At 41.2% G+C, this 26,358-nt stretch overlaps 1 protein-coding gene and 1 long non-coding RNA gene across 3 annotated transcripts in view; one reads left to right on the forward strand and one right to left on the reverse strand.

Annotated features, from left to right (window-relative positions):
* The window catches only part of LOC149777725 (protein lev-9-like), an 86,416-nt gene that overhangs the window by 47,975 nt on the left and 12,083 nt on the right, over window positions 1-26,358 (forward strand). For both annotated transcript variants that reach the window (XM_089938774.1, XM_089938775.1), the window contains exons 6-9: window positions 1,437-1,619; window positions 2,481-2,654; window positions 3,794-3,967; window positions 12,212-12,296. In XM_089938774.1, coding sequence (XP_089794900.1) covers window positions 1,437-1,619; window positions 2,481-2,654; window positions 3,794-3,967; window positions 12,212-12,296 — 616 coding nt within the window. The remainder of the gene's footprint in view (window positions 1-1,436; window positions 1,620-2,480; window positions 2,655-3,793; window positions 3,968-12,211; window positions 12,297-26,358) is intronic.
* Window positions 3,912-26,358, reverse strand: part of LOC149777726 (uncharacterized) — a 126,139-nt gene continuing 103,692 nt past the window's right edge. Inside the window, exon 3 of the long non-coding RNA XR_016415452.1 lies at window positions 3,912-4,050. This is a non-coding gene — a long non-coding RNA (uncharacterized LOC149777726). The remainder of the gene's footprint in view (window positions 4,051-26,358) is intronic.

The raw sequence follows: 26,358 nt of genomic DNA on the forward strand, positions 1-26,358 counted from the left end.
AAAAGTGGTCAAAGGAAAGAAAAGAAGAAGAAAATAGAAAGAAAAAGGAAGAACTAGAGAAACTAAACGCTAACTGGATGAAAATACAAGAGAAGTTCCGAGCCATGGGTCACCAGGACTGGATGCCAGAAACAGAAAAGAAGAAGAAAGGAATGATGGAAAAAATAAAGAGGATGGTGGAAGAAGTTAAGGAGTTAGAAGCAGAAGAAGAAAAACCCAAAGGTCCTTTTCAGGGCCACCCATATTTCTCGAAAAGAGAATGACTTTCCATTGCCTACTCCTTTTTTTAAAAAAATTTAAAAAAAAAAAAAAAAAAAATCCCATGTTCAATTCCCCTTGAGGCTATAGTGGCCCAAGACTTTTTCCCATGTTCAATTCCCCTTGAGGCTAGAATAGCCCAAGACTATTTCCCATGTTAAATTCCCTTGAGGCTATAGTGGCCCACGATTTTTCTCCATGTTAAATTTCCCTTGAGGCTATAGTGGCCCACGATTTTTCTCCATGTTAAATTTCCATTGAGGCTATAGTGGCCCAGGGGCGGTCTGTAATGCTAATTCCCATTGAGGCTATGGTGGCCCCCATTACTACTGGTAAATCTTGACTCCCGACTGCGGATAAGAATGCTCGTATTGTGTATGAAATAGTGGATGCGCCCTCGCAATCCTTTAAATTCCCCCGCAGGACACAATAAAGTGCAAAATTCACAGTAATTCGATGTATCTGGTTGGCTGATATAGCCACTAGTGTTAACCGTGGTTGCATTAGACCTTACCTATTGTTTGTGTAGCATGGCAATACAGCAGAAGGCAGGTGCCAGTTCATAATGCTCGTGGATATCTGACCAATCAGATTGCTTGTGGATTTCTGACCAATCAGATTGCTTGTAGATAGCTGACCAATCAGGTTGCTTGTGGATAGCTGATCAATCAGATTGCCAGCCACATAAGAATCATTGCATAATCGCTAAAATAGTATTGTTTATCACTGTTCCATGACGGAGGACATAGCCAGACAAGTAGTGCACACTGTTTAGTGCATATATAATCATGTTTTTATATTTTTCTCAGATTTTGCAAAAATTGCAACCGAAATTACTGTTTAAGTACGAATGTTGTTTTTATAAAAAAAATTGAATTTTACAAAGAGTAATATGCAAACGATTGTAAATATATTGATAATTCCAGTTTTATCCGTGTTGTATAAATTAGCATTCACTAATTCACCAGATGACCAATTTCGGTAACCAAAGAAAATATATAGTGGCTATTAGATCAAGCTGTAGAAAATATTCTTTTTCAATAACAACCATTTTTTTTCATTTATTATGTCATCCCATTACCAATAATAAATATCTACCTTATGAAATTATCACTTTGACGGTTAAAGTACTAAAAATGTATTTTCTTGTTTTGTCATCTTTTTTATTACTATTTCAGTGATATGTCCAAGTCCACCTCGAGTTGCGCATGCACAGTATGCCGGTTATGAAGGCCAGTCATCTTACCTTCCCGGATCAGAACTATTGTATTCGTGTGACGATGGTTACTATTCAGACGGAAACCCAAGAGCTGTGTGTAAGGGAGATGGGAAATGGATGGGACTGTCTCTCCGTTGTTTGCGTACGTTGCTAGTAGGACCCACAACATGATGATTCATGTAAAACAAAGCAGTTTTCAATATTTTGGATATGGATATGTTTTTACTTATTAAATAATTTTGGATAAACACGGTTCAAGAGTGGCAGAAACATGTAGAACATTGTTGTCTTTGATTTTTTGTGTGTAACAAACGAAAGATTATTTCATAAAAGCGAAAGAGTAAACACACTATCACCATGGAAACACGTTGAATGAATATGAAGACATTTAAAAGATTTGCTTTGGTGTAGTATCATAGAATTCTATCATGAAGTATAATAATGAATCCGAATGTTGCCGGCTGGAACTTTAAGGAGACCGTGCCGAAACGAATGAACTGAAAGTCTAATCTAAGCGATAGTTAGCCTAGTAAAGCGGATGACGACGATGACGATAATGATGATGACCATGACGATGTTCACAAAGACAATAAAGAGAATTATGCAGAATAAGTCATGATTAATTCATTTTCTTCTTCAAGTGTAATACTCCATAATAACTAGATCAAAACTTGTTAAAGGTGTCCACAGTAGAAATTTAAATAAGAATTATCCACTTGTCTTTCTTTCATCTGCTAGAAAGAATAGATATACACGGATGCAGTTATTTATAAATCGAATTAGGGACTTAGTACACGTGGGTTAATCATTCATTATAGAACGTATAAAAGTACATTAAAATAGTTTTAAAAAACCTAAATGGCTCGATTACTCATTATTCGAATAACTAGTTTAGTCTCTGTATAGAGCAGTCGTTTTGAAAACTACGAAACACCTTTAAATTCGAGCTAAACTGTATCCTGTCTTACTTGGATTTGTGACACTCTACTGTATTTCATTTCAGCGATTTATTGTGACGACCCAGGCGATGTCGACAATGGATTTAGAAAACTCACTGGATTTCACTTTGGGGATAATGTTACCTTCTTCTGTAATATAGGTTATGAGATAGATGGCTCTGCTAGTAGAACATGTGACAAGTCAGGCACGTGGACTGGTCTGCGGACAAGTTGTATAGGTGAGATCGATATATATATATATATATATATATATATATATATATATATATATATATATATATATATATATATATATATAGAGAGAGAGAGAGAGAGAGAGAGAGAGAGAGAGAGAGAGATTAGTTTCACAATAAATTACGGTGCATTATTGCCCATAACAATCGTAATAAACATTAAACGATCCCTTCGTCTACATGGACTCCACTGTTGATCATTTATATCAATTTTTAATTCTGTATTTTATAGTCATTGATATATTCATTTTTTATTCCAGTTGATGAATTATTGTAGAATAATTTATCCGAATTTTCATAAAATAGTCTGAAATTTGTAATATAGAGACCTTACATTTATGAAGATTAACGCCCATAATGTTCGAGCCATTCCTACCTCACGGGTCAATTTAACTCCTTGCAGGATGTTATGAATCTACGTTTTGGGGGTCACACACTATTTGTTCCCTTTCTACCTACGCTCTTTGGCGCCCCAGAGCAAAGGTCTATTTTCTTTAAGGTCCACAGTCGCGGTGTGGCCGAAGCAGATACCAACTGACAGTATCGGACATTCTGTGCATGTATCCTTTTTCATATTCACGAGCGTCCATCGCACTGGCAAATTCAGCAAATAAGTAGCGACAGGCAACATATTACTGATATTGAACTTGATTTTGTTTCTTTTGGGGTGGGGGTGGGTGGGTTGGGGGAGTAAACTAATTTTAATTGTGTGATATGTACTTGTCGATATTGCCAGATTATAACCTTACACTCTGCACTTTTATCACACGAGTACTCTGTGTCTGTTTAAAGGATGACAGCTATTGTGCATAAGTCTTGACGTGTGCAATAGACTGGTTATGTGTTCTGTCTTATTCTGAACTTTCAGGACAATCAATATAATGGCAGGATGATGTTTTATCATACGGACATGCGTAAGTTCCGTCCCGGAAAGTTACAGTTTGTGCAGGGACATATTACATCATTAAAAAAAACTTACCCCCTCCACACACACACACACACACACACACAAACAAAAGACTATATTTGCACACATTATATGTTTATTTCAAACCTTAAAGTGGCATTTATCGTAATTGCTATTGCTGAGTTTCAACAATTCCATTTTGTATCTTTGCATCCAGCTGTAACATGTCCGAATCTTCAGGCTCCACAATTTGGACGAATGTTGGGTACAGGTAATACGTACGGAACAGTGCTCCATTTTGAATGCGAATCGAGGTACAGATTAATTGGCTCCTTACAGCGTGCGTGTTTGGCGGACCGGAAGTGGAGCGGCAAGGAGGCAAAATGCGAAGGTATGAATGGATGTTTACAAATGAACTGACAATAGGTATCTTACGCAGCTGCTCTTTCGTTGGTGGGAAGACACAGCGGAATCCTGGACACGAATGGAAAAGCATTATTTCACAATTAGCTGATTGACACATTACAATGAATAATCGTACTAAAAAGGGACTGTAATGCTAGGTAATTGACACATTAGCGTCTTTGGTCTTAAACTTCGATACAGAAAGAAGCGAAACCAACAAGTTTTGTCAAATTCTACTAACATTTTATTTCTCTAGAAGACGAAAGTAAAAATTTAAAAGGTACTTACATCATTAAAGCCCAAATAATCCTTAATGTCCTATCACAAGACCAAAGTATAGAATATTGCGAATTCACTACAATAACATTGAGTATTTTGATGTATCAAGAGTTGTGAATATCCTGAGGTACGAATAGCCATCATAGACCACAATAATTTAATCCAGAATGTCTTTGAATAAGTCCTCAATTATCCCAAATTAGTCGAAAAAGTCAACGAGCACTTTTAGTCCAAAAAGTCAATGAGCTCGTTGTAATTCCAATTAATAATTTTTTACAAAATTCCTCTCAAATTATATCTGAGTACAACCAACATCGATTCCAGAAACATAATTTGAAACAGGAATGAATAATTGTTTACCTGACCTACTTTATATACAGACTGTCACCTGACCCATGACACAACAAACTGCAGTGGATGTGTATCATTTTCAATGGAAATTTCAATAAAAATACTATCAACGAGTTCGTTTCCATAACATTCTAAGGTCGTAATCAATGCTAAGTATTTAACTTAAACTTCCGATACATGAAAATATTCCTGTAGGCCAGAAGCTAACCTTAGGCTCGGACAAAGGTCAGACACACGCTATAATTTAAAACATAATAATTGTCAAAATGTGAACTCCATTTAAAAGAGATAATCCAACAGATCGGAATTCAGGGCGGGGGGGGGGGGGGGTAGGCAAAGCCCGAGGTACATAACCCCCCCCCCCCCAAATAAAAATGAGCACGAAACAACGGAAACGTTTTCAAGAGTAAGTCTTATTATGTAGAGTGCGATGGTTTAAAGTATGTCCTGAAAACACTTAAAATGCAAGAGTTTTCAAGGGATTAGCCACCAGGGTTCCCACTGTTTTTTTTCTCCATGGAACCCTTGTCTATTTATTTACGCCTTGCCTTTCCAGAAGTAATATTTCTGGAAGCACCACTAGAATAAAAAAAACTATAATTATAAATGAATAATAATGGCGGCGCGATGGGACGGGACAATTGCCCTCAAGCGTCTGGCGACAGGGGCGCTATCGGGAGCTCTTTGGCCGCTACATTTTTCATAGAATTCCACTTTTACCTTAGTGTAATAGGGGAGTAGGAGCTAAAGGCTGTTTAGAATCACAGTGTGTACTACGTCACCGAACATCAATATAGTTTAGCCAGGTTTTACCCCACCTAGCTTCACATTATGCCAAGCTACGGAAATCAACGTTGGGTGACAATCCATCCAGAAGAGAACGTTGAAGATTACCTAGAACCACCAAAAAACTTTAGGATCTTATTTCCAGTGACCGACAATTAAAAAATAAATTCGCCTAATAATCCCTAGTCTTACTGTGTGCGAAGAGACCGAGTGGGATTTCCTTGTAGGATGGGGATATTCCATACCAACCCTTTCCATAGCCTTATTACGAGAACATTTGTATGGCGCCTCCAACGAATAATTGATGGAGCAAGTATATAAGCTAAAGGACCAGTACGAAACAGCCTAGCTCAGAAGAACCTTCAACTTTGTGAAAGGGATACCATCCCATAGGGCTCAGGCCGGCGGAACGCCGTTGGAGAGCGACTGCCCAAAGATAAAATACACTGCCTGTGCCAGGATTCTAGGCGGTATGTTGTCTAGGCCTTGGATACTCACCCTGACCGCACTAGTCATTAGTTATCTGCCCTGTGTCCTCATCCCTACCAAACAGGAATCGAATGCACCGACCTCGTACTGGTGAAAGCATTACCACAGAGGTATTATTTTTCTACGTCAGACCCTGGTTCCCTAGTTTATTCCTTGCCACAATGACTTTGTTATGCTATTGCGGGTTCTTTTTTGCAGATGCCAAAAATATCTAAGTATGTCAAACAGCATGTGGCACGGGCATCAACGTTGAGGCCCTCGTATCGAGTAACTCCCTGAATCCATGAGAGGCGCCCAGCTGGTCCAGAAGCGCTCGTGATCGATGTCGGCGGCCTGCCACCGCTATCGTTTGGTGTCCGTAGGCTCTTGTTCACGCAAATCGAAGGTAAGCCAATCGCTCGTAGAAATGAAGCCGTTAGAGTTTTGCCAGAGAGAGAGAGAGAGAGAGATAGAGAGAGAGAACCGCATGAGGAATGGTGATGGTGTCGATGTTGTTGTTAAAGACGAATCCGCCCTCATTCTGCATCACGCTCTAATGGTAAAAGCACCAAGACTGCTATATCGGCCTTAGTTGCTTACTGCGATAATCAGATGTCAGCGGATCGTCTCTTTGTGAGTGTTCAATGTGTCTGGAGGGAAAAGTTGAAATCTACTTAGGCCAACTCTGCGAGGAGAATATAATAATCAGATATATCCTTTCGGGGCTCCAATGCCGGAAACATCTCATTATAGCTATCACTCGGATATATTAAGGAAATGGCCGAAACATTGAAATTAAAATCCGCCTCCACCTTAAGCCACTGGCTTATCTTGAGAATGCCACCTTTTCCGCTACATTATGAAACCAAAGAAAAACCGAAAGTTAATATTTGTAGACCCTTCCAGCTTCGAGGTGAATGACATACTTGTCTAATGTTGCAACTATGGCGTCCGTGAATTGTTTTGTAATCACGGAGGCGCCACTGTCAGGCAATGCCAAGAGACTCACACATTTTTCAAAAGTAGCGACTGCGGCGTCGATGAATTCTTTTCTGGCAACTTTGTGGTTGCTAGTCGGCCCCACCAGACCCAGCTTGCCACCATGCTTAGGTCGACTCTTAAAGAGTCTCAGCAGGCCTTGTTCACCCAGGTATCTTTGTCGAATTACCTTCTTGCGACCATTTATCCCGACCGTTCGGTCGTGGCATCGAGATGTTCTAGAGCTACGATAGTGTCATCAATTTACCCTTCTGTTGTCGCGTCCTGGTCGTCGACATTTTTCACCCCTGCGTCTTTATTATTGGCGTTCTCTTTTATGTCCGCGTCTTGGCGTTTGAGGTGTAGCTCGGTGGTGGTGTTTTCAGATTGAAGGAGCCGGCCAGGTTGCATTTATCTGTCTTTGGGCCTCCTCGGCCTGTGGTCTATCAAAAAACCTGGTGCCGTTGCTCATCAGGCGTGTTAGATGGCAATGTTGTATGGCATCTCTACGCTGAACGGGTGGGTCAACAGCGAGGACAGTTCCACGTTCGATGCTATCATATTTTTGACGTTATCGGCATATATAACCAGATCACTAAAGTCGGAGATGCGCATACTAGACAGTCCCGTGTCCCGCCTCGCCTTTCTGTATGTTACCGAAAATGTCTACCGATCGAGCTCACAAGGACGTTTGTTTCTAAAATGAAATTATGGGTTAGAGACGGTGCCTCATACATCAATACATATGGTGTCGGATGGCACTTCAGAGCCTTGATTGATGAAAAGGCGCACATTAACGAGTCACCATTATCTGAACTGGGAGGGTCGAGTAGGTGTGCGAAAGGCTGGTAGCAGCCGACCTACGGCGATACACAACGAGTTCTGGTGGCGATACTAGGTCATAAGAATCGAAGTAGAGAAGTTGGTAAGGAATTGCCCGAAATGAGTCACAATGAGTCACATGCTTTTCGTGTGGTGTGAGGTTAAAGATGCTGGCTTCCTTATCGTCGGCTTGGGTGGTCACCTTGGTACCGTCACCCCCATGGAACGTAATCTGCTGTCGAACCTCTTTATTTATAGCATCCATTTCGTAAGTCCCTGAAGTTTGCCAGACAGCTTACCAGGTCGCGCACTCATCAAAATAAAACACTCGTTGATTGTTGGCCGCAAGGACGCCAAACTGCTTGGCGGATACGTTGGGCAAGCTGTATTATATCCGCAGAGACGACACCACGAACTAAAGGTGGCGACCAAATGGGGCCTAAAGAATCGTCGGGAAGACTACCTCGAATGTCGTCTACTTTGAGTTATAGGTGATACTAGAGCTGTCTGCTCCTGTATGACGCACAACTAGGCCAATACGTTTTCATTCAAACTTTGGATGGAGCTTGGCAATGCCTGCATATCTATGCCTTGGGGCGAGTCAGAAAATTATCGAAAATCCTAATTAATAAACGGGACGTGGGATTATTCGTGATGTTGACCTGGAGTATCCACAGACGTGGGTCAGCGCGGGAGGCATGTTTTCTTTACAGTAGGCTAATTTCTTCCTCGTTGTCGGAGCAAAAGGCCTCACCCTTTTCAGTAGGAAGGCATTTGCCTGCTTTCTTGAATTGCATGATCCGGGCGATTTCGAGAGCGATATACGCCATCATAATATCATAATTATTTACCTTGGACCGTTTATGCATGCCTTAGTAGCCTTTCAACCCCTTTAAGAACCACCCCCGATATTCTGTTGTCATATCCTGAAGATCGTATGCCGCAGTTTGCTTTATCTATGGATGCGCTCTCGCGATGGCCCCTATCCATTCAGAGAGGGTATTATCTTCTTCTGACTGCGGAATTAGTCACGGTTCTGGCCACCGCTGCGGCAGTGCTGGCTGAGATTGTGCTTGTTGAGAAAGTAACTCGCGGACTTGATCTGGTACAATATGCATTCATTGGATGCGGAGCTGTCTATATCATTTTGAGTCACGCCCCGGCTTCCAGTTGATAAGGCACCGCTTCTACCTGTGCCATTCGTGTTACAGGCCCAGTGAATGACCAATCAGCAGGTAAGACCAGCTTTGCCCTTATACTGATGACCATTTTCGAAACTTAATACACAAGAAACCTCTAGCCTTTTCTGTGACCGTCATCAAAAGATACACCAAGTTTGGTCATTAATCAAAGAGAGTTCATATCGATGTTCTTTTGTCATTTTCATGTAGTTGTTTGCAGGGGTCAAACATTTGTCTTCAGCTGTCCTAAATTTTTAGTAATACTGGCATTTGTTTGGTGGTTTTATTTGAGATGCGTATTTCAACGGGGCCTCCTGCTTCCTCACTGATGTGCGGCATACATTGCAGCGCTGCCACCGTTTAAACTCCCCACGCCTCTTTACGTTCTTGACCCCCTCGAGCGTTTCTTCAATGACTTTAGCAGCGTTCTTAATTGGTGGCATAACGAGAGCGAGCGTTTCGATCTACAGACCGTTTCTTCAAAACACGAACTTCTTGGTGGCGAGCTTGTCGCAGTTATTGTAGCGTGAGACAATGTGGTTTTTCTAGCTGTATTATGTCTGCGGCGTTGTCGACATCGCAGCCCTGATGTATGTATTTCGGGGAGAAGCACCCGCATCGATAAAACCACTGCGGGCACATGACCGTTCTTGACACCTGACTGAACAACACCAGGAACCCCAAGCCTGACGAAACAATCATCAATCGTATGGATGCTGTGTGCTACCGGTAATGTTTTGTCATTCTAGGAGAGCAGAGATATGTTGCACCGGCAGAAGGCTGACGTGGACCTGATCCTGCACCTAAGGTCATTTCAGGGGCCTGCCGTCCGTGAGTGGCTTAGTCGCAGACTCGTTACAGGTTGTATGAATGCCAAGCTCGTACTTGGTGGGCGTGCGTACAGCGATTTAACGATTTGTCATGGAAGCCATTAAAAAGATGTCGACTGGTAAATAGATTGATACTTTTCTACCAAGGCTTGAAAAACAATGCAAAATACCCTGCAACAATTTAATAAAATCAAAGCAAACCAGTTGAAATCAATGTGAATATACATATATGATACCATACACACGAACTAATAGCTACAGATTTAGCTTTTACACCAAACAATCAAAGCCTAGAATTCATTACCATAAATAATAATTACAGCTGCTAATTCCTCAGAAAACCAAATAGAAAAAAATGTTCAAAGTTTTTACAGACGGATGATTCGGAAATATAGGTTAATATTTTAAAGAGTAACGCTGCGAGATTAGGTCTCGAATAAGGAGTTATCTGGTCATTATCCCACAAAGTTCAATCCTTTGTTTCCTTGTCCTCAGGGAGACACTCGTCTTTGTCAGGCGAAATTTCACTATCTGGTGTTTTTGCTACGCATAACTGCATTGGTGTGGCGATGTCCCTTCTCATTTTGGTACAGCTTATACTGGTAGCAGCCTTTACCATCTATCTCCAAAACCCGTGGCCCTTTGGGACTCTTCGCCGTCTGCTTGCAGGATAGAGATCGTCTTGTGACGTAAACCAATAAATTAAGCAACAATGACCCCGTTATATTCGTCTTTAAACTTTCTTGCTACCTTCTGGATAGCAATGCTCTATAGGGAGTGAATTTCTATAACGTCATTCGTTTTGAAGAGGTTGGCGTACGGTGATATATCCCTTAAGGTGTATTCTGTCTCCGCCTTCATCAGCAGCCTGTCGTGCAGTGGAGATGGGCCTTAACATTGTAACGTTCCATTACTTGCTAACAAAAGAATTCTTACATCAAATATTTCAATAGATTCAGAAATACTTGGCCTTTGTAAACTGGGCGGTTAAGATTAAATATGGATTTGGTGGAATGTGGCGCCATTAGGTTGTCCTCAATTATGCTACAGGTCATCGTTTCCTGATCTCAGGCTGTGCAAATGAACGTGAATGCACTTCCGCAGATGTTCAGTGGTCCTGCAAAGTCAGAACTGTTGAACATGTTTTAGTCCTTGTCCAGACCACTCATGGCCGAAGCCGGCTGTGCCCTTGTGAATGTAAAGAGGTAATCACCGGGTCTGGTCAAACTCTAATGCGTAATGGGTATCTACTTTGTGCATCTGCTGTAGTTTGTCCCTGCTTGTCCACCAGCCCTGCTGGTACGAGGATTGCCCCTTCTCACTAGCGATACTGTTGTCATGCTTTGTATGTTATGATATCTAGGCTATCTCTGAATTTGAAATTACGGTCATCATTAGTTAGGCGGAAATATGATCCTGCCTCAGGGCTGTTTTAATAGAGACGTTTGTTGCTTTGCTTGACATGTTTTGCAAAGCATCTAGCAAAAGACCTTCATTAATTGTCGTCTGGCTTTTAGTTCATTGCGTGGCAGCTTGTCGGCCTTGTGGCCATCTCCACAGCGTTTTCATTTGTGATGAGTGGAGACTGTGCCTAGCCCGCATCTTCAGCAGATGAGAAGCCTTATCTTGTATCAATATCTCTGGACAAGTACCAAGCAAAAGGTGTTTGACAATTTTCCTCCATAATTTACTGCTCGCCCTAAAGACAATTCATGTGCGCATGTTTGCTCCTCGTCACTTCAAATTGTATTCAATCAGCACATTGTGTATCTACTTGGTGTGTTGCTAATGGTCACCCACCTGCTGTTATGCTATTATGACCGCCCGTGACCTGTCTAGGCTCACAATCCTTCTACTCCTCCCCCCTCAAGACCTTGCGGAGTCAAAGAAAACGTTAGTGCTCCGTGGCTTAGCAAAAGGTGTGATGCAAAGTGGGGCCAAACCAGTCTTTTACTAATACTCGGCGGCAATTCTTCAGTATACTCATACTTTGGAGGGAGTTGGGGATATAGGTGAGGTTGGTAACTAATATAAAACTGTTATCTGTAGCAAAGTTGGGGCGCCACTGAAGAACGTTGCCCAAGGGCACGTCGATCCCTCGCGTTGTCACTGATATGTAATCTTGCAACAATATGAGACTTGGAAATAATTGTGCAAAAAAAATATATTTTTAACAAACATGTACAAGTGACTTTGGTTAGTAGGACGTTTTTAACGACCAAAATAAACTATAGTTCCTACATAATAAACCAATTATAATTAGCGTAACCAAACGTTTCTGAATCCCTACACATTTTTCAGGACGGTGCAGTCCGTGACTGTCTATCTAGCAAATTGTACTTTATGGATATGTCGTTAAGAAGGGAAATAACTCCGTAGTTCTTATTTTGCTCATCGTTCTAGTGCCAGTCCTAACGTCTACCGTAACATAAAAAGACTCACGTTTTTGTACATTAATTCTGTATGATCTGATGCCAGTATTGTTCTATCACCATCTCCATCTTTTCAAATGAATACATATGTTTACTTATTTAGAAGTCAATTGTGGCTGGCCAGGAAAGTTCTGGAATGGGTATTTTGTAGGACATACAACTACGCTTGGATCAAAAATATACTACAAGTAAGTTTTACAAGTACCTATGGAGTTTATATAGACAAGATTACATAATTTAAAATGTTCCACAATGCTAACTAATTCTCCTTGAAAAAAAGGTACAATTTGTCTGAAGCTCTTTTTTTCCCCACATTACCAATATTGCAGTAAAACACCATTTTTTTCTCCTCTATTTTCAGTAAAGTTGTTTATAACCTTTCAGACGCGAATGGGGTTGTATGTCCGAGAAAACATTGTATCTAATTTCGTTTATTTTTCAAAATGCTTATATGCATGTCAGCGTTGATGATGGCACTGTACATACATTTAGTAAACAGTTTATACTGGTATGATTATTGTCAGAACTCGTATATAATGGTAATAAACATTTTCATAAAAAAACCTAGAAAAAAAACCTTTTTTAAATATTATGTTAACATGTAGAAGAAAAAAATAGAGATAACTCAGTGCATGTTACCATCTTATGAAAGGATCAAAGTCTCAAAAACTATAATTGACCACATTGGATCCCTTAATTACCTCCAAAGACATTTCGCGTTAGCCCAATTCTCAACTTCTACAAGTAATTAAACGCTTTAACAAAGGAACGTTATAGCAAAGCTATTGGAATGCATATGTTGGAATACATATGTTAGGCTGGGGAATGTAAGCTCAGACGGTATAATAAAGGAAACATGAAATCCACAAGCATAATAAACCACATTTAGTGTACTTATTCTTTTTTCATTCTATTCTCGTTTCATCAAGCGTGCAATAACAACTCTCCCCCATAAAGGACAATCTAAATGCAATCGTGTCTTCAACTCGCATAACAAAACATCCATATTTTCATCCAATGTGAATCAAGAAAATTGTACGAATGCGACATCATTGATTGCATATGTCATAATTACGTCACAATTTAAGATATATGTGCTACTGTTATGCCAATATTACGTCATAATGTTTATGTGCATGTACTAGAGTCATGCCGATATTACGTCATAATGTTTATGTGCATGTACTAGAGTCATGCCGATATTACGTCGTAATGTTTATGTACATGTGTCACAGTCATGCCAATATTACGTCATAATGTTATATACATTTCATGGACATGTATTGCAGTCACGTGATTTTAAAGTCTCTAGATCTTATCTCCAAATATGTGTAATCTTGCGAATTATATCTTTCTTTGCCATTCCATGTTTCTATTTGTCTCTTTGTTTTTGCCCCACTAAATCCAAAAGAATTATTCATAAAGTTTATTACAGTGAAATTAAAGCCTGTTCTTGATGTGGACGACCAAATGTTCGGTTGCTTTCGGCAAAAAGCTTTGTGTAACAAAAGAACGGTTTTTTCCATTGTAACAAAACATGCTACCGCCATTTTCAGCACAACATAGACTATACATGGCGGCCAGTATATATGGTGCAGGAAGAAGCCGGGAAAACCCAGGAAAGAACCACCAACCCATGAGAACTTCTGGCAAGTTTTCTCACATCACACATTGGCCGAACCCGAGACTCGAACCCACCCAGACAGAGGTGAGATGGCAGTGATCCGTAGCGGTGAGCGCTTTGGACCACTCAGCCACTCGGGGACCCAATTATTTTATGTACAATGGTATTTTGCTTCAAGTTCTTTGTGTACCTGACTAGAGATATTGGCTTCTGAAAACAATATAAGATAAAGCTAATATTTTTTAAACATAGATTAAATATTATGGTCATTATCAATGAAGGTTAACATGCTTATCTTAATCTGGGTCAAGGATATTCGTATTTCCCCAGGGTAAAACTTGGTATATATGATGTTTGCCATGTTATGTATTATTATTTTTGTAATAGACGTTATGTTTTTGACAATTTAAAATGCTCTAAAAATGAATTGTTAACCCTGATCCTGGTCCTATTGTTTTGTCTTGGTTTTTTGTATATACTGTTTACTATTAAAATTGCTCATTTTTGTTTACACATCTTGAAGAAGAATTAGCCTTGTCGCTGTGTTAAGTTTTTCATGTTGGTGGAATTAGATATTCAGGTTGTTATTCACTGGAGATACAGTGTGCTCCGCAATAATATTCTCGGACTGGAACATTAATTTGGAATTATAGTTAATGCAGACAAGGGCATTTTTGAACTATATTAGTTTGATTCATTAAGGGACTACTAGTAGTACATCATCAGTAGTGAATGGGTCCACTGTAGCGTCAATGGATTTAGCATTAAATCCCCCCCCCCGGGCCACTTTGGCGTCAATATTTTTAAACTCACCCTGGGCAACTATAACGTCAAGACAAAATGATGGGTTTTGAATAGGGACAATAGGAATGGAACCGGTGGGTGACGTACTAGGTACTGGACATTGGCAACAATGTTGCAAGCGTCATACCTGAATACGCGCTACTCTAGGTAGAGACAAATACAGTAGAGTTATAGATATAGATGTGTATAACACACACACACACACACACACACACACACACACACATATATATATATATATATATATATATATATATATATATATATATATATATATATATATATAGAGAGAGAGAGAGAGAGAGAGAGAGAGAGAGAGAGAGAGATTGATGAACATCAATCGATCACACCTACAATATAAAATCGACTAAAAAAGGTTTTAGGCAAGAGACTAAGTGTTTTAGGAGGCAAACAAAACATATCGATTAAAAACAAATTTGGCAAGAAAGCCAATCTTTTCGAGACAGTGTAGTGGCCTGAAAAGGGCCATTGTGATTTTGCTAACATCATGCCGTTAACACAGGGCATCGCATAGGTCTTCTTCTCTTCCTCAGACTTCTTTTGACTTCTGGACCGTAGATGAGGACTCTCTTCAGACATCCTTGTCACTCCAAATTGATCCTTCCTTTCCAAATGCTCGTATCGGTGATCTTCACGATTTGCCATAATGAATTGACATACATGGGTAAGTCCGTGCGGAACAGCATCGACGATACGAGGGTAGATGATTCAACTTTTGTTTCGGTACCCGCATCTTCGCCACCTTCTCCTACTTACCACACGTCGAGGATTTTAAACAGAGATAGAAAGAAGAATTAGAGACATTTTTATAGCAGCAGAAAGAAGCAGAGAAAGCTTTTCTCCTTCAACAGCAACAAAGAGAAGAAAAAGAGGCAAGAAGACGGAACAACAGGAAGAAGAATCAGCATAGACGAAACAAGGTCTAGGAGAGAAGGAGGACATTGAAAGTCAAACGGTGACGGTACCCTTCGACATTTTAGTTAAGGAGTCTAAAAGGAATATTTCTTTAATACGACCCAAGAGAAACAGACCTTCCCGAGCCAAACAGCCCAACCCTGTTACTGCGCCTGAGAGACCTACCGTAGTGATTTCTACCAAATCATCGACAGGAGCAGGTCCAAATGTAGGCCTTGGCAGAAGACAGTTAAAGTTGAGTTCGTCCCGTTCCTGAGTTTTGCTTTTTAAGAAACAAACACCCAACGGTCCTTTTCAGGGCTACCCAGTTCTCTCGAAAAGAGATAGTGTTTCTATTGCCAATATGAAATAAAATTCAAAATCCTTTTTTGTCCCATGATGTAAGCGTGTGAACGCGTCAGCGTATGTCCTTATTCTAAATCATAAAAAACCATGAGACTATTATGTTTTTGTCTGGTCTATTCTGGTATACATTTTACAATCCAATATCACAACACAACACTTTAAAACGTTCATATACTTCTTCTGTGTCATTGTTCACTCTCTCTTCTTTTGTTGAATTTCTTCACTTTCACATGTTTTTCCACCTCTTTTTCCTCACTCTCGTCTCGTCTTTTCTTCTCCTTCTTCTCTTTCTGGACGTGTCGGGGTTCTTCCTTTTGGGAGGGTGCCTCTTCTTCTTCCTGTTCAGAACCCTCTCTCTTCCTCTAGCTCCTTTTGTTTTTTAGAGCAGTCTGAAGACCAATGTCCTTTCTCTTGACAGTGATAACATGTATCTTGACTTTTGTCACTTTTTATACCTGTCTCGCTTTTTTGACGGTCTGGACATTATGTAGCCCAACGCCCTTTCGTCGGACAGATATAACAAGTATATTTACTTTTATTTCGAAAGGAGGGTGAGTAGTCCGTCGGATTGGCTGAAGAAAACTTTCGTATGACACCTTGCAAAGGTCTGATTAGAAGCTCGATCTCCGTTGGCTCTTCCATCGTTCTGGTAGGTTTGAGAGTGAAATGAATACTCGAAGGGTAGACACCGACCCTTTGTATAGGGAAGACACTGGTCTGACATTGGTATAGTGACACATAGCGTTTAAAATGTAGTCATTTGACTTTTTACAGTAAAGATGAAACGATCGCATCATTTCGCGGAGAAAGGAGAAGAAAGTAAGAGAAAGCAACGTGGCCTATCGCCTCGCACTGTCGCTGAAGTCTTGGCTCAAATTCATGCCAGCCACTTTGAAGATGACATGAATGAGTCCTAATCCAGACCCTGAAAGTCTACACCAAACCAAAGTGCACCACCATTAGTAAACCCTGAAAAATATTATCACATTCGAGAGACGGACAAACGCTCCTCTAGAAACTTTAGAACAAAGGCTTACACTTACACGGTGAAGTTTAAAGATTTCCAGTCAGTCCGATGTACCGCTGAAGAAACCAGAGGAGTTCGTCACTGATGTGTGGGATTCTTTGTTAACCACACTGAAACGACAATGTGAAGCCAAAAAAGACTGTCGCATGAGACTCTCCATTCATCACGACAGTTTGAAGTCACCCGTTTGGATCGCGTTTAGCAGTCCGGCACAAATGACAAATTCAAAAGTCATTGATAAGATTCAACACGTGCAACAACCCAACGACAAGATTCACATGTCTCTTCCCGAAAGAACAGGAAGCAGGAAGGTGTTTTTGGTGGACGAACTTCGCAGCACCAAAAAGAGCCTCGTCCAAATTAGCTGCCCTTAGCTCGTGCCATTGTGGTGGGACGAGCGTATGCCGACAATAACGACACGGCACAGCGGAAAAAAGACTGGAAAACTATTCAACAATTTGACCGAGCCAAACAACGAAGAGAAGCAGAACTCCTGTTACAGCAATGGGAGATATCCAAAGACACCGACTGTGGCTTTTCTGAGATGCAAAAATTATAAGATGTTTTAGCTTCATGCTACACATTGAAAGTACACTCTTAAGAAGTGCACGGACCTCTGTTGTTTCGTGGCAAAGATTTCAAAGACGTAAAATACATTCAAGTATATCATCACGATGAATATTTCGACACCATTACAAGCATCACTGGATTCCTGCGATACATTTATTATTGTGAGAATTGTAACTATGGCTATTATAATCGACAGCAAGACAAGCAGTTTGGATCGAAATGTGAGGGATGTTTGGCCTCTAAACCCTGTCTTGACGATGGACAAGAACGAGTGCATTGCCCAGCTTGTCAGCGCACATTTGTAAACCCTACCTGTTACCAACAACATTTGAAAACACAAGGTTCACCTTATAAAAGTGCTTGTCAACAGTTGAGATTTTACCCTACTTATGGACAAGGCATACGTATGTTCAGGAAAGAAACGATGTCACATTTGTCGCCAAAACGTGGACTTGGCACACGATTGCTACATTCAAAAATTCCTTTCCAAACACGAAGCGGAAAATAACCAGAAGAAAGGCGATTTCATCTTTTTCAATTTCGAATGAATGCAAGAAACTGGCAATAACATTCCTAGTTTCTGTGTGGCTCACGGATCGTGCGAGAAATACATCCAAAAACCTATCTTTAGTCATTGCCTTCACTGTAGCAAGATTCCTGGAGGACGTGAAAAAATCTTTCGAGGACAAAACACCCTGTCCGGTTTCGCGCAATGGTTCTTAAGCCCTATCGACGAGACGTGAAGTAAAGAGGACATCGAACGTTAAGCAGATTGTCATTCGCTATGCCACGGTGATGGCTCACAATTTCTTTGGATACGATGGGTTATTTCTTATCAGATACTATGCGGAGCAAAGTACGGCACGTCCAAAAGATACTTTGAGCGGAGCCACACTCATTTGCATGCAAGTAGTACAAGTGTAGTTTAGAGATTCGATGAGTTACTTGGCCATGCCTTTGAGTCGAATGCATAAAACGTTTGGAATCCCAGAAATAACCAAAGGCTATTTCCGCACTTTTTCAATACCGAAGACAATCAAAACGCCGTTCTACCTCCATTTGCCTGAGGATAACTACTACGACCCCGACAACATGCGTACCGAACAAGAAGCTTTCTACACTTGGTACCAGACTCACACCTCGGACCCCTTCTACTCTCAGGAAGAAATGCGCTAAAGTAGTGTCGTACTGACGTGGACATTTTATGGCGTTGCTGTGGACCATTTCAATAATTATTCGTGGAACGCGGAGGTATCGATCCTTTAAAAGAAGCCTGCTCCATTGCCAGCGTGTTCCTTAGTGCACCGCTAACGATTTATGCCCGAAAACACCCTGGCTGTCACAAGCCCTCAAACGACGAACTTTGTCAAACGTCAGTACTCGGTCAAAGCCCTACGCTGGCTATAGTACTTGTGCGACAAGGAAGAAAAATGGATCCAACATGCCCGAAACGGAGAAGGCAAAAAGACCATCGTAAGGTATTCGGTGGACGGTTAGGACTTAGAAAACCGCAACATCGTGAACGAGTTTAAAGGATGCTTTTTTCACGGATGTCCCCTCTATTACCTTCAACGTGGCACTAAAATCAGTTTTTATAACGGACCATTGAAAACTTTGCACCATGCCACTTTTCAGTAGCGCTTCAAGTTAAAACAGCAAGGGTACCAAGTGGTGGAAATGTTGGAAGACGAGTACGATCACCGTTTGAAAACCGATCCCGAGTTTAAACACATCGTGAAACGTTACAAGCTGGTGGACCCACTGAACCCGAGGAAAATCGAAGGAGACCGATAAGGAGCCTGGACGGACGAGCACCCCGACGACAAGATTTTACGGTTTGCTAGTGGCGGTCCTAAACATTACGGCAACGAATACCGGGACAAACAAAGAGAAGAACACGCCAACTGTAAAGTGAAATAATTAACTCTCAATTATTGCACCAGTGGAGTGGTGCACTTTTGTGTGCTGAAAGAAGCTTTGCAGTGTGTACAGGATGGGAACTTTAAAGTGATCACCTACGAACCACACACGATTGTACGTTTACCCACACACCAAATTGTCATTTGACCTTTGGAAAAGTGTATCAAATCGTGTACCACAAGCGAGTGCGACTTCACAACCACTTCACTTTGCCGTACGGACACGTCGATAGTGGTCAGCATGCAAAACGGAAAAATGTCTAAGACCGATAGTTCGTTGTAACTACAAAGACCAAGCGAGATAGATGAATACTATTAAACAGACATCACTCAGTTTCGGGAATTATCAAGTGGAGCGCGATGCTGTACCTTGCGATTGCATCGATAACGTACGCTGTGACCTCGGCGATTCCGTATCACATCATGGGAACTTTGCTACCACTACTAACATACCAACCATGGAAAGTGATGCTGTGCGTGTCAAACCTGACGCATGCGCAAGCGATGCCACTCGTTATCGTAGACTATTTACTGTTTTTCATGGTGGATATCAACCTCCACGCGAGACCATGTGTCTACCACCCTACTGATGTCATCAAACCCTGAGCAAGCTCATGCGGACTTCACCGTACCCTCATCGAAATGAACCTGTGAAAGACATATTCTTTCCCTGTGCGTGAAAGACACATATTCTTTCCCTGTGCGTTTTTCTGAACACGACGACTTTGAAAGTCGTTTTCAAACGTTTCGGGGAAAGTGGCCTACATATCTAGGAGGACCTACCCCCGAAGAATTAAGCAGAGCCGGATTTTTCTACTTGGGCGAAGGGGACAAAGTCAAGTGTCTCATTTGCGGTGTATCACTTCACGAATGTGAGCAGAAGATTCGGCGTACCTGGAACATGTTCGATGGTCATCCCATTGTCACAATCTACCTTTAGTTTGACCCTAGCCATTGAGGTGGGATACCATGTCGTTTAAGAAACCAGCTTGGCTAGGAGTCAAACGCTGGACAACACCTGGACAAGTCTTTAAATCCCATTTAAAAAATAATATTCAAGGATTACCAAACGAATTGCAAGAGAAGATCTACAAGAAATTTTGGCAGGGACTTGCCAGACCAAAATCTCAATTATCGACTGAGGAAATTTTGGGTCGAGAAATTCACAAGAAGAAATTGACAAAAGTGAACAAACTCTTCAGAATTTTTGGGATCAAGTCTGCATTTATCCCATTATTTCGCTTTATACCGTTTACATCAGAAGATTTTATTGCCATTCTTTACCGTTAACCTGAATGGCAGTGGTCAGATATTACTCATTATGTCCATTACTTGCGCTCTAGGAGAAGATTTTTTAAAAAAATAAGGATAATTAGAAGTGACCCCATCATGGGTATAACTACTGAATGACATGATCATGGATACTTTACAAGAGAACATTCCTGGTTTGCCTCTAGAGTGGAGAGAACGCATTTACCGAGAGTTGATCAAAATACAAGTTCACAGCAAAGAACAATTGCATCCATTACGCCACCCCTGCTGGAACCACTGGTACCTGAATGTTATAAGAGGACTGATTCATTTGAAAGCGTTCCAGTGGTCAGACATTGTTGAATTGGACTAGGACCAGAAGACTTTGGTAGCTACTCATCCTTCCGCTTGCAAGGTGGCCATACTACAATGAGTTCCAGAGGAAGAGTTAGAGGATTACCAAATTCTTTTACGCTATCAAATTTTGTCTCTAGAGAAAAATTATGTGCGATGCTTGGTGTGTGACTAAAAGTTTGGATTCCCTACTGGAGAAACTTATTACCTCTGACAACAGATTCCGTGGAAGGAAATCAGTGAGAGTATTGAAACTGTGGAAGATTGCCAACGCTTATTACGAGAACTGTGTCCCATGAATTGGGGTTGACGTATGGTGTGTGTCTTAGTGACTTCCTTTCTGGGATTTCGTTTACAAGCCGATTCCTTGTGGACTTTTTACGAACAGTACCTACCACCAAACAAAACATGAAAGTGGTCTCTTTAAATGTCAACGAGGGACTCATTCTGTTAAAAGCCTTGCGTTTTTATCTCAATACTTCTCGACCTCTACGGGAAAAAGATTCGTCAACTTTTAGATACTGAAGATTTGTACGACGATGTGCGTGTAGCTTGTGACATACACCCTCACTGGACAGATGTACGTGACAGGAAAAGTTGGGGTTTCGAAGCTTGGACCAACGAAGTGGCCAATTTAGCCCAAAAGTTGTTTTCCTAAATTCAAACTTTCAGTGAAAAAGTAACTTTTAAACCAGTGTTATCGACAGTGTCAGGAAAAAACCGTCAACGAGGAAAACCATTCCCTTGAAGACAGGACTGTCATCGACATTCCCAAAAGGACATTCCGGGAGGACACCTGTATGACTGTATCCAGTGTAGAGACTGTACAAACATGACACACTGTCCCTAGGACACCTATGTTACCAACGAACACTTGTTTATGTTCCTTTCTAATCGTTTTGATGTGTATATTATCGCTGTAATTAACCAATTGGCTTTGATGTATTTTTGTCTTTCATGGTGTTCCCTTTTAAAAATATCAAAAAGACGTGTCCTGAAAAAAAAAAAACACACTCTTTCTTTGTTTGTCTTTGTGCGAAAAGAGACGTTCCCTACACTATGGCTACCTCTGCTGTCTCTGCTCCCTCTGCCTCCACTTTCAAAGTCATCGACGAAAACTTGGATCGTGCTAGTTGGGAGGCCTTGTATCTTCGCCATCTATTTAACATGTTAATTGCCGGACCCAGCGGCTCAGGCAAAACCTAATTTGTCAAACGTTTGATTGAACATAAAAATCATTTGATCAATCGTCCGCTTAAATGGATCGTGTGGTGTTACAAAGAGTGTAAAGCGGCGTGCAGTCTCTCGCGAGAAAGTCAAGGCAATTTCATCGTGGCGAAGACGATTGGATCGTGTCTGGAGCCCGTCAAACCCGAATTGACATCTTCGACGGCATGTTAGAAGAAGACGAAGAAGAAATTAAACTGTGGTTTACGTGCAAAGGGCACCATTGTAATGCCATTTTCAGTTACATCCCTCCAAATTTGTTTTGCCCATCGCGCCATCAGTTTCAATGTTTTAGTGCAAGTTTTAGCCAAACAGTTATGAACCCCTTGGCAGACTCATGCGTACGGCAAAACCAAACTCACTTTCGACAAAGGTTACTTACCCAACTGTACCAACGAATTGTTTCCTGTCACTGGACGAGTGCGTGGCCGTCATCCTATCGTCTTTAAATTGAAAGACATGAACGGGGAAGTGTTAAAAGGAACTTTTTACTTGCCGGAGTTATAACGCGTTACTAAAAAAGAAGACAAAGTGTACGACATCGAAAGCATTCTCGAAGAACCCGAAGAGTGGGAAAACGCCGTGTCAGAGAAGTAAAAGTACGTTGAAAGGATATCCTCCCAGTTTTGATTCTTGGATCGACGCTTCGCAAGTCATCGACTATAAAAAGAAGTGACTATCATGCCCTTCAAAACAGCCTCAGCTGCCACTACAACCGTAACCACTCCTTCACCGAGTTCTTCTCTGCAAGATCTATTAAACAACCCTTGTGGGTGTGGTGTGGTGAACGTGTGCCTAAAATGCAAATCATCTTTTTCTGCCAACTCTTTGTGGTATATTGTGTCATAGGGTGCTGCTATTGCCAATTTGATTCTGCTACAAGGAGACAAACAATTGTGCACCGTTTTACTGAGCAGTTGCATCGGTTGCCTTCGTCACAATCATTCCCTGAAATACTTCTCTAACGGGAACAACGGGAGCCTTGCATTCAACGTCAGTCACTCTCCCAACAGTCACCGCTCCAACAATAACCACAAGAATCCTCTTTTAGACACTCCTCTGACTTCGAGTGACATCTCGGACAGTATAACTCTGGAATTATGAACAACAATAACCAATTTTACTTAAAGTTACCTAGTGACAGTTCAGTGGAGGAATTTTCCCACAACACATTATGCTGTTTCACGGCCAAATTACCTCAGGCCATCCAATTAGATCACGAAGCCCACTGGGAAGTGGCTTTGCTAGAAATCATTCACCCTACACAAATCCTAAATATCGTCGAAAATCAAAATAAATTTGAGGTCGAAGTTTATGATGAACAAATGCAAAATTACTTAAACACTCACAAATATGTTGTTAACTGCAGCTAACGCTGAAGATGCTACACTGACCGCCAAATGTAAATGGTACACCTATGGGTTGCATAGTCCTGCAGGTTATTTTAGCGGTCAATATCTAGTGAGCACTGTTGCAACCAGATTCAATGCCGTGTTTAGCAACGCCTTGGACATAAAATGTCACTCTCGAGTACCATGAACTAGCTCATCGCTTACTGTGGTGGAGTACAACGTGGTGTGACACACCTCCATACCGTTACTGTGTGTCATTCCTTTCAAAGTGGATTCTGCCACGAACGCTGACAAGGAAGATAGAAATCCTTATCACGTTCACCGCGAATTTGCCCGTCACTACGCCGTATTTCGACAGTGACAACATTGCTATAAAAGGAGATCTGGGACAAAATATTACATTCACCAAAGGGAAAGTCATGGTGAAACTCCATTTACGAAAACGATTGTCTACCGAGTTTTAAGTCATGTATCCTGTGTACCGATGCGTCACTCGACAGCGAGGACATAGCTTAGGAGATATGTTGCAATCGGCCTTTCGTTCGGTGGCCCCCGTGTTGAAATCGATGGCGACACGAGGATTGCAAGCCTTGAAAGATGCCGCTTTGACGCAAGGCAAAGAATTTCTCCAAAATGTCATCATAGACAAAAAAACCCTAAAGAAGTTTTCTTGAGAGCAAATAAAAATGTCTTGCTTTAAGCAGGTAAAGACATTTTAGGCCATCGAGAAACTCCTATAAACGCCCTGGACGCTACCAAGTCAGTCATTTCAGCTTCCCTGACGCCACAGCAAGGACAAGGCAGAACGATACGACAAAAAAACCCTTTCATAGGCCACCACACCTATAGAACTAGAAAGTGGTGAAAAGAAGAACCGCCTGAGACAGGCGTTTTTGATTATTAAAAATCTACAGAGAGAAAAAAGAAAGAAAATGATGCACAGAGAGTCTTGCGCCTGTTCCAAGTCGAAACTGGATCTGTGTACCATGCCACCCACCATGATGACGATGCAAGAATCCCACTGGGTAGAATTTCATCCCATCTCCTCTTTGATGAATTCATCTCGCATCGATTTAAAATTAAATGACAGCCCAAAGATTACATCGATCTGAACAACAGCTACTTTTACTTGAATGTTCAAATGCAATAAACCGACAATACCAATAAACCGGAAGAGAATGGCAGAGTAACGTTTCATGCATTCCTTGTTCAGTGGAGTGGATTTGTACTTGAATAACAAACTAGTCGGCAGGATCATGAATACATACCCTTACCGAGCCTACCTGGAGAAACCTGACGCGAGAACACGTTTAACGACACAGTAATTTCACCAGAAGATGACAGTCCTCACAAAGCGGGATATATCGCTCGACGACAGAAACTTAAGCAAGGACGTAGTCCAGAACTAATGGATAGCTTGCATTTGGACATGTGGTTGCAAGAAAAGTATCTGCTGGACGGCGTGGATGACCGCCTGATACTGAATCTCATCAGAGACGCTTTCCATTTGATGGCTCATTCCAACGAGTACAAAACCATCATCCAAGAATCCAGACTCTACGTGCGACGCGTGGAAGTGTTACCTAAAATGGAAACGACAACAGCCACAATTTGAGCAGGACGACCGCCAAGTATCCAACACGACGCGTTGGAGTAAAACCTTTCACCATTCCCGCTGGACAGCGATCTATGATCGAAGATCATCTGTTCCAAGGACAGTTACCGAATCGCTTACCCAAACGTTTGATTATTGGTATCGCCAAGAATTCAGCCTTCAACAGACTTCACGATGAAAATCTTTACGAGTTTAAACACTACAGAGTGAGCAAGATCAAAGTCAGTCGCGATGGCAAGATCTTGTGTACCAGACCCTTCGAGCCTAACTTTGAGCATAAAAATTACTTGAGATAGTACTTGTCCCTGTACGAAGCCACCAGACAGACAGGGATCAACACCACCCACGGCATTACGTACGAAGATTATGCAGGAGGCTACACTTTGTGGGCTTTTGATTTTACTCAAGACCATCGCAGCAACAAGGGACATTTGCACCCTATAAAATCTGGCCAGATAAGTGTGGAACTTCAGTTTGCCGTTCCACCCCCAAACCACACGGTGAACGTCATTTTGTATGCCGAATGTGACAATACCATATAAATCAATAGTTTAAGAGAAATCATTCTAGACTATTAGAAACTATGGAAAACTGTAATCTCTCTTTGAATAGTGGAGAATCTATGGAAATGGAATGGGAGGATATCATGGAAACAGAACCCCAAGACGAAGACGAAGACAACGTGGTGGTCATGTCCAGATGGCCAGAACAAGAAAAACATTGAATCGCTTGTTTTGACAAACACATGGCAGGAAAATTAAGGATTTGACCAAGCAAGATTTTTATGTATGCCAAAACGATCATCCCGGTCTAATCCAACACGATAAATGTATGATGATGAGTCAAGAAGATAAATTGGACGAATATCTGGAGGATGCTTGGGGACTCATGTCAGAAGAAGCAGTGTTGCATCATTGGTATAAAGACTTGAGTGATCATTCCTCTCCTACGTTGATTATTCTTTAGATCCATCACATCGATGCTCATTGGCTCAGAGTGCGGAGAAAAAGCAAAGAAACGGTTACTTAACAGAGATTTTTAAACGAAAAGCCAAGATTGAATTGATGACTTATCATTACCTGTGAAATAAAACAAATATGAACAACAAAACAACAAAAGTATGGATACCTATGAACTTTATTACCTTTTGAACCACGGTTTGTACACTGCTTCTTGGAATCCTGTCGTGTGTGCTAAAGATGAACTGCCTCATCGCAAACCTTAAA

This window comes from Sinohyriopsis cumingii, chromosome 17 (genome assembly GCF_028554795.1).
Source record: "Sinohyriopsis cumingii isolate HCF-2022 chromosome 17, ASM2855479v2, whole genome shotgun sequence".
NCBI lineage: Eukaryota > Metazoa > Mollusca > Bivalvia > Unionida > Unionidae > Sinohyriopsis > Sinohyriopsis cumingii.